The sequence below is a fragment of the Mus caroli genome, unplaced genomic scaffold (genome assembly GCF_978045245.1).
Source record: "Mus caroli unplaced genomic scaffold, Mus_caroli_1 scaffold_8, whole genome shotgun sequence".
NCBI classification, from domain to species: domain Eukaryota; kingdom Metazoa; phylum Chordata; class Mammalia; order Rodentia; family Muridae; genus Mus; species Mus caroli.
The window spans coordinates 102,439,540-102,448,565 of NW_028227263.1; the positions used below are offsets into that span (position 1 = coordinate 102,439,540).

Genomic DNA, 9,026 nt, shown 5'->3' on the forward strand with positions numbered 1-9,026 from the left:
CACCACCCCAGCGTCTGATCTCTTCACCACAGTGTAGTGTTCGTTCACTCAAGTGTCGTCCCACCTAGGGCAGTTATATTCTGGAAACCAGTGCATTGTGGAGGGAAGTGAGCCTCTGGTTTAACAAAAATAACTTTATTGTGGGCTATTAGTGTAGGTGCTCACTTCCTCTTTGCGATTAGGAGTGGTCCCCCACTCGGTGCATTTGCGGGGTGCCAGATCCCACATGCCCATGCCCTTGTAATTCAGGGATGACTTCCCCATGCGCCTGTACATGCTCCGAAGGATATATATTCTGGTGGACGTGCCCCTTCTCCTGGGGGATAGTCTCCACGAAAACGTGTCCCTGCAGCTCGGGAATGGCCTCCACAAACACGTGTTGCTGCCCCTCGGGGCTTGTTTCCACCAACAAGTGTTTGTGAGAGGGCTCTTGTTCATCTTGGCTGACTTCGTCCCGCGCCTGCTGCTCCTCGGGCCTCTCCCCTTCAGGATACTGGTCCAGATAGTTGGCCTCTTCTTGTGCATGCTCCATCATCTGGGGGTCCACCTCCCCGTACCCATAGTTATTATTGATTCTCACTGCGGCCCGCAACCCAGACTTGACAGCGGTCTCTACCCAGCCATGCGGGAGAGCTGTGTGCTCGCCCGCGAAGTAAATGCGGCCGAAGGGGGCTGACCAGTCATAGTCCTCGGCCTCGCGCCCATACAATGGCGGCTGCACCACGAAGCCTCCCTGGCTATATGGGTCCTCTGCCCAGCGCTTGACCACACCCCTGCCGTCCCACAGCCGGAACACCACAGGCCCGTGCAGGGCTGCCACGTCCTGGAGCACCAAACGCAGGGTCTGGTCGGTGCTCAGTCCAGCGAAGGGGGCTGCAGCGTCCGACCATGTGTAGGAGGCCAGAAGCAGTGAGCCCTCGCCCCGTGCGGGATAGAATATGAGGCTCGATGGGCGGTCAGTGTTGGAGTGGCCGCCCTCGATGTGCTCCTCGTGCCAGAAAGGCCGACGGAAACTCAGAAAAACCTTGCTGGCTGCTACGTAGTGAAGGGCGCGCAGTGCCTCCTGCCTCTTGCGAGTCAAGGGCGGCGAGAAGGTAATGCGCTGCAGCGCGGGCCCACTGGCAGTTAGCAGCACCACATCGGCTGTCAGCGTCTTCACGGGGTGAAGCGAGGAGGCGATGTGCACGCGCACATCGTTCCTCCCCTGAGTGATCGACACCACGGGCGCGTTCAACAGCACCGGCCCGGACAGTGAGCTCAGCAGAGCTCGCGGAAGCAGGTCCCAGCCACCCACGATGCGGCTGTACCTACAGGGCGGGGCAAAGAAGGGCGGGCACACTGACCCCAACTCTTAAGGCCCTGTCCCCTCTGGCCCTGCCCCTCCCAGGATGTCCCGCCTTGTGGCTTGCCCCATCCGTTGTGCCCTCACCGGAGTCGATCGCTCAGGCAGGCGTGCGCACGTAATGCTTCTGCAAAGCTGAGGTAGAAGAAGCCCTCCTCGGACATCACATCTCCCAGGAGCTGCACCGCCGGCCGGGACAGGTTGCCTTCCTCGAGGAGGTATTCCTGTGCAAGGGGCAGGGGCAGGGGCACTAATCGGACCTTCCTTTCCTGCTGAGCCCTGTATCACCACTATCTCTTGTGACAGAAGAGGGAAATCACCTTGCCTCACTCACCAGAAGCGTATGCTTGTTGAACTTATTCATGGCTTTCTTGCAGCCCAAGACCTTGAGGTCTTTGAAGGCCTGTGGGGACAATCAGAGGACCCTCGTTGCAGCAGGAACAGCAGTTCACCTCACTTCAGGTCCCAGGCATTAGCTCATGATGCATGCACCTGCTCTGAAGCGGGAGTCCTCCAAATACTGGGTTTCCCTGTCTGTCCACCCAGTCAGCAGTAGTGTGTGTTTTTGTGCAGGCTAGTGAGGGCGAGCCAGTAGAGATCACTGTCTAGACCATTGTAGGCATAGGCAGGTGAGGGCCTCTCACAGCCCAAGAGGACAATACTACCAGCAAAGCCTATTCAGTAGTGTCCCCCCTAACCCACAGCTTTCCTTAGCTCCCCACCCCCACCCCCAGGAGGAAGCACTAGAGTCCCACCTCTACTGGCCCCCAAGGACCAGCTGCCTCCATTTCCCTTTCTTGCAGAAGGCAGTTGTAGTTCTAGAGTATAGAGAGCAGGGCTGCCTCCCCTGCTATATGCAGGCTCTCCAGCCTGGCATTTAGTGATCTTTGAGCTCCTTCCAAACATGGCCTCCAGCCTCTTTACCCAGACCTCCTTGTCATGGGTAAGGTGGAAGTCGAGGATACAGACTTAGGGGTGATGGATGAGGAAGGCTGGGTTCTAGGAGCAGAAGAGGGTATGCCTGCATCACCAGGTGGACTGAGGAGAGGGAAAGCTGCTCTGGCTCATGGGCCTGAGAGGCACTGGGGAGCTACATGGAGTTGTGGGCAGGGTCATCTGGGTGGAAAGATCCTTTTGGGACATGAAAAGAGGGTGATGTCTGACAGCACTGTCCGAGTCAAGCAGATGGGGACACAGAGTAGCACTGTTGCTGGAGGGTCCTGGGATTGAGTGCCAGGGGCTACAGTAGTGGGTGAGCTGGAGGGATGGAGAAAACACCCGCTAGCCATCAGCAGACGTGATAGTAGTAGACACAAGACTCTTGGGGGCAGGGCTGAGCTCTGCAGGAAAGCCGGTGGCCACCTTGTTGAGTGCCATCTGGTAGATGTCCTCTGGAGAATGGCCCCTTTCCCTGTTGTTCAGGTTGTAGCCCAGCTTTTCTGGCATCTTCTCCACCACATAGTTTCGCAGCTTCACATTATGCACCTCCGTCCACGTGTTCTCATCATACTGTGTGAACTGAGTCAGGTTGAGGCCCAGGCTCCTGCAGAGCTTGTGCAAGATCCTAGAAGTGGGAGGCTGCTTGAGAGAGGCCTGGCCTGGCACCATAGGAGGGTCACTGGAGATGGGCATTAGACTACTCACTGGGGACCTGAGGGCTGGCTCAGGAGCGGGGGTGGGAATAGGGGCAGAGCTCAGGTAGCTTGCAGGCTAGGGCACTGATCACCCGGGCTCTCCGGAAGGCAGTACTGAGGGATGTGAGTGGGAGTGAGGTCTAGACCCAACTTTTGACTGGGTGGGAATAGGGGTGAAACTGGAGATGAGTTGGAGGTGTAGCTTGAAGCCCAAAGTTCTATAAGCAGCACCTCAAAACACAGATACTGGTGCCTGGACTGGGGATAGAGCTTGCTTCTGGTTGAGCCCAGAAGCAAGAATGAGGCTGGGATTGGCTGAGCCTGAATCTGGAACAGGAGTTGGTAGAATGTGGGAGTGGGTATGGAACTGGGCTCTGGCTAAACCTTGGTGCAGAGGTGGGGCTCTGCTCCCTGGGTAGGTGGGACCTCACCTGTGAGAGCTGGGCATTCGCATGGCCCCAAGCTCCCCTATCCAGCCTGTCTTCTCATCCCGGAAAGTGAAGATACGGCCCCCAATCCTGTTATCTGCCTCCAGGATGGTGACCTAAAGAAGAGGGGCCAACAGGGACCTCAGCTCCCTCACTACATTCCCACTAGCCCTTGCCTGTCTTGCCCCCAATAGTAAGGCACACCTAGACTAGAAGGGCCTTTCTTCTGGGTAGGAGGGACTGCTCGGAAAACAGAAAGAAAGGTCTCAAGACTGTAGCAGGAAGACTACCAGATGGACTGTAGAGGGACTTCCCAGCTTAAGGTAGGAAGAGGGGATTTCCTAGTTTGTACAGAAGAGTTGGGGCTGGCCCAATCTCATTCCTAGGGTTAGGTGAGGGGATACTTTCCCTTGAGGATTTCTCAGTCCCCTTACCCCCAAGTCCCCATCTCAACTCTTGACAATTACATTAAGAGGAAGTAGGCCTTCCCTCCAGGATGGGTAAGTGGAGTGCAGTGGGGCAGTGAAATGGGGACTCTGGGAACGGGTAGCTTCTCTACCTCACACTGCCCAGGACTCCCACCAGCAGCAGGAAAGGCTCCCTGTAGACTACAGGCAGCTCTTCTCACCTTGTGTCCTGCATCACTGAGCATCTTGGCTGCTACCAGCCCGGCCACGCCTGCACCAACCACTACCACCTTCTGGGGCTTCGAAGTCCGATTGAGACCCAAGGTCACCACCTTGAGTAGCTGCTCATAATCGTGGTCCTCCATACACTTCTCAATAGGGTTCAGGCTGGAGGCTGCCTTCCAGTCCAGAGAGCCTGCCAGACCAAGAAGGGTGGCCGCCAGGACAAGACGCAGGGCTGGCAAAAGGACAGGGTCAGCACATAGGCACCAGAAGTGTAGGAGTCAGCCTTAACCCCAGCACCCCCTCCTCCTCTTGGCTGCTCACTTACCCAGCCCAGCCATGGCTCAAGTGGCAGCTGCTGTCTGAGTGAAGAAGTAGGGGGTCAATGGGGTGGGGCCAGGGATCCCCAGTCTGTCTCCCTCTTTCCTCTCTGGGCATGCATTTCCCCAGACCTAATCTTGACCATTGTGGCCTGGCTCCCTCCCCTCCTGTTTTCCAGCCTTGGGTTCTGGGGTCCAGTCATTGCCACCACCCTCCATGTAGCTCTACCTTCAGCTCTCTTGGGCAGGACAGCAGAGCAGAGCCTCTGTGACTCTCCCCTTAAAAGTAGCCAGCCCCGCCCACTAACCTCCCTGGGGAATTAAAAGTGCTTTCCTGAGCTAGGGTCAGATGCTGGGGGATGTGATGGGAATAAATATCACAGGAGGAAGTAACTCAGTCTATGTTTCTTCCTCCTGCTTCAAATAGCTTTGGGGAAGCTGGGGGTGGGGACTACCCACCCAGGTGGCAGTGTTGATGGTGGACCCTGTGCTCCAAGGCTTCTTGGACTTTTGTCTTGGGTCTGCCCATCCCCTCCCCATCTCTCCAGGAATGTGTGTATGAAATGGGCACACACAAGTCTGGGGCCTTTCACATTTGAAGCCCATATAGGCCTGCTAATGTCACATGGTCCAGCACAAAATGGCAGGAATGGAGCCAGGTCAGGGCCTGCATATAGCACCTGGCCAGGTCCAGAACCTGTTTGCTGCAGCTGCAGGAACATGGGCAGGACTGGTTGGTGATGGCTAAGTGGCCACTTGTCCTTTGTCCTTCCTGCTTTGTCTTAAGTACTGCTGGGCAGCAGACTCTGGACTGACACCTCAGAGAAACGACCCTAGAAGCCTCTGCCAAAAGTGGTGAGGTGAGGCAACAGGATGCAGGGGGGTTTCCTTGGGGTTAGGGAGAAGATGGGTTAGGAGAACAGCTAGGGTGGGAAATCACGGAGAGCGCAGGCTGGGGAACTCCAGAGCCCATTAAGTGGATGGTGGTTGGTGTGTATGTGTGCTCTGTGGCTTGGGCCAAATAGTGGCCAGAAGTGCAGTCACGCAGGCTGGAGACCTCAGGTCAGGCAGAACTCTGGCACAGTACTTGGTCTCAGTCTTACAGAGGAACTGACAGTCCTGGGAGGGGGTGGGTGGGCAACATCTGCTTCACAGCCTGGAATTTATTTTGGCTCTTTGAGATAGTTTCTCTGTGTACCCCTTGGCTGTCCTGGTACTCAGAGATCCGCCTGCCTCTGCCTCCAGAGTGTGGGGATTAAAGGCATGTGACATTATATTTCAACTTATTTATAGACAGGATTTCATTCTGTATACCAGGCTGGCCTCAAACTCCCTATGACCCTCCTGCCCTGAAGACAAGAATAACAGCAGCATCTGTTGCCAGTGCTCCTCCTCAGCTTCTGGAGTTCATTCTGCACCAGTAAGACATCCTTAAGTTGCCATGGTTAAGAGTAAAGGTAGGCCTGGCAGACAGGGACTATAGCTTTGAATTTTAGTTTTCACTTATGTGGTTGAGTTTTTGCCTTTATGAATGTTCATGTACCATATGTGTGTGTCTGTTGCCCAAAGAGGCCAGAGAAGGACATTGGATCTGCTGGCATGGAAGTGACCAGTGGTTGTGAGCTCCCAGGAAGGTCTTGGAAATTAAATCCTGGTTCTCTGGAAGAACAGCCAGTGTTCCTAACCCTTGAAGCACATCTGGCCTCAAGAGAACAGCTTCTGGGTCCCTGGTCAGAGATCGGAGTTACTCCTGTTCCCCTAGGGAGCTCTGAGGAGCAAACAGAATGGATTCAGGTATTGTTGCCAAATCCCAAGCTAGTGATGCTACGTGTAACCACACGTATTTATCATCCCAGTCTATCCCCATCATCAGGAGTTCAAGGCCAGCTTGGGCTACAATGAGACCCTACCTCAAAAATATAAATATTAGCCGGGCGTGGTGGCGCACGCCTTTAATCCCAGCACTCGGGAGGCAGAGGCAGGCGAATTTCTGAGTTCGAGGCCAGCCTGGTCTACAAAGTGAGCTCCAGGACAGCCAGGGCTATACAGAGAAACCCTGTCTCGTAAAACCCAAAATAAATAAATAAATAAATAAATAAATATTTAAAACTCCCAAATCCCATGTTAGTGCCAATAGTATTATGGAATGTAAATTAGGAATGCTGAGGGTTGGGCACCATTGGGCTAGGCTCCTTTCCTGGCTATGCTGAGGTCCTGGGAACAAGGCCGGGCATGGAATCAGAAGCTAGGAGCAAGCGAGGCTAGGTGTCCTGCAGCAAAGGCAGGGCCCCAGACACTAGTGTGTACATCTGTGACACACCTACCAGCTGCTGCTGGCTTTGGGAAACCCAGCTTCATTATGGGCCTTTTAGGTAGAAATGGTCCTTGGGGATCCCCTGCCCACTGTGGCTTGCATCCGATCCACAGAAACAGTGCCACATCCCAGCAGGCGGTGCCTCCCATGAATCCTAGGGGCAGGGACAGTGGGAGGGGCTCTGGGACCTAACTGTATAGCTTTCAGTCTCAAGTCTAGTGGATTGAATTCAGTGTCACCAAAGGAGGGGGTAGGGTGACCCAGGCCTGGACCGGAACAGAGCAGTTGTGGCTTCCACTCTGCCTCCCTACCCCAGAAAGGGGACACTCACTGCATGCTGGTCTTTGTGGCACTCTCCTGGCGCCCATGGCCTTGCTGGTCAGCCTGGAACTGAAGTCATCCTTTAGCGCAGGCAGAACCAGGATGGATAGCTTTCTCCTACAGCCTTGTTAGGCCAGAGAAGCCAGGTCCTGATAGGAAGAGCAGTTGGTAGGCTGTGGCAGGATTTTCTAGAGAATGCCTATTTTTGTCTTGGTTTCTTGAGACAGGGTCTCACTTTGTGGCCTAGGCTGTTCTCAAAACTGAGGCCATTCTTCTGCCGTTGCCTTTTAAAACTATGGCTAACAGGCATGCCACCATGCCCCCTGCTTACCCTGTGACATGGGACTATTTTGAATCACATTCCAGATACACTATCTGTAGGATGTTTCCTTAAGGACAGGAATGGTCATCTTTCCCTGTGAATACTTGAGGATTTATAGCCAGCAGTCTGTTTTACAATGTATGAGGTTATGGCTGTGTTTCAAAAAGTTTTACTGACAAACAGAAGGTAAGGCCACAGGCAGTCAACTTCTACCCTCCAAGATAGGAACTACCCAGCACTTGGGAGGCAGAGACAAGCAGATCTCTGATTCAAGGCTACCCTGGTCTACATAGAGTTCCAGGCCAGTCAGGACTATGTACTATGTCTCAAAAAATATGGGGGGAGGAAAGGCGTGCATCACTTAGATGACATACAGTTCAGTTGGCAATGTGTCTAGCATGCACGTACCTTGGGTTCCATCCCTGCATCATATAAACCAGCTGTGGTGGTGCACTATGATTCCAGCACTCACGAGAAACTTCATTTCAAAATAAAACCGTATTTACAATGAAATTTTACTGATAGCTATTTGAAATGCTTCCCTTCTGTGGGACTTTTACTGGAAGTGCCTCTCCTTCAGAAGCTGAACTTTTGCCAGACCCTTTAATCAAATCAGTAACTGCCCTGAGACCTTTAAAACTATGTCCTCAGCCTCTTCAAATTTAACTCCTCCTTAAATATAATGAAGTGACCAACTTTTCTATGTAGACTTGCCCTTCCCACTCAATCAGCTGTCACTTAAGCAAACTTAGCTACCTCTTTAAGGTTTGAGACGGACCCAGAGTGTCTGGGTTTGATTCTGGTTCCAAACAACCTTAAAACATCTCATAAACACTACAAACAGCTTGTGCATAGATTGGTCACATCTGTGTGCAGTTTTCAAATGCTGCTTTGTAACATTCCTTAGAAAACTTTTAGAGACCTCTGTAAAACAACAAAAACAAATCAGTGGCTGGATGGTAGTGGTGGGGGCACTTGCCTTTAATCCCAGCACTCAAGAGGCTGAGGTAGATGGATCTCTGGTATACATAGATCAAGTCTCACAAAACAAAGCACACTCATTCCTTCCCCATACCATGTTTTCTGTGCTGCTCAATATAGAGCAAAGCCCTTTGCTAGGCAGACAACAGGGGACAGAGAGGAGTGGAGTTTGAACTCCACCTCCCTCTTGGCCTTGGCGTGACATGGACACAACTTCCTCTTATTTGACATTTTAGACTTTTTTTCCCCCTTTCTTGAGTTTCACACTAGGCCAGGCTAGTTCCACCATGTTGGGTCAGACTGGCCCTTGGCTATCCAGGGAGGTGTGGAATAGGCTCCCCATGCAGTCAGTCACCTTCGCTGTCTTCATGATGATTTAATGAGACCGGGCAGCAAGGCAGGACATCTGCCTGTGTTCTTCCTGGAGAAGGAAACTGCATTGTAAGTGTAACCTGCGCAACGTGCCCAGCAGGTTGCCAGTAGCATTGCCATCCTGGGCACCCCTCCCCAATTCCCCCAGCACAGAGATCTAGTCTCTTTTCTTCAAAGTGGGACAGATATCAGGGCATAATTTCAATGTTTTTAAACTACAAGGTCACTAGGATGTAGTAATGCAGGGACAGGGTGTGCATTTAGCATGCATGCAGGCCCTATCTCCAAAATAGAAGAATTCATCTTTATGTCCAATATACAATCCTGAACAAGGACACACATTAAAATGCACTTTTTATTAAA

At 52.8% G+C, this 9,026-nt stretch overlaps 1 protein-coding gene across 2 annotated transcripts; it reads right to left on the bottom strand.

Moving 5' to 3' along the window:
- Positions 1-119: 119 nt before the first annotated feature.
- Il4i1 (interleukin 4 induced 1) lies at positions 120-8,822 on the bottom strand. 2 transcript variants are annotated; one of them, XM_021168844.3, is made up of 8 exons: positions 8,647-8,822; positions 6,999-7,137; positions 4,033-4,268; positions 3,408-3,520; positions 2,705-2,906; positions 1,677-1,745; positions 1,430-1,566; positions 120-1,307 (listed from the first exon to the last, which is right to left on the bottom strand). In XM_021168844.3, the coding sequence occupies exons 2-8, from the start codon at positions 7,033-7,035 to the stop codon at positions 179-181; spliced, it is 1,923 nt and encodes a 640-aa protein (XP_021024503.1). In that variant the 5' UTR covers positions 7,036-7,137; positions 8,647-8,822; the 3' UTR covers positions 120-178. The 2 variants fall into 2 exon arrangements, with proteins under 2 accessions (XP_021024503.1, XP_029335303.1); XM_029479443.2 differs by lacking the exons at positions 6,999-7,137; positions 8,647-8,822 and adding an exon at positions 4,362-4,524.
- Between the last annotated feature and the right edge of the window lie 204 nt (positions 8,823-9,026).

What these genes read in the sequence shown, in the direction of transcription:
- Il4i1 (XM_021168844.3), bottom strand. Translation starts at nt 7,035, where the DNA reads ATGGGCGCCAGGAGAGTGCCACAAAGACCAGCATGCA. An exon ending in CGAATGCCCAGCTCTCACAG is followed by an intron (nt 2,907 to 3,407) that starts GTGAGGTCCCAC and finishes TCCCACTTCTAG; the next exon opens with GATCTTGCACAAGCTCTGCA. An exon ending in TGCCTGAGCGATCGACTCCG is followed by an intron (nt 1,308 to 1,429) that starts GTGAGGGCACAA and finishes CCCGCCCTGTAG; the next exon opens with GTACAGCCGCATCGTGGGTG.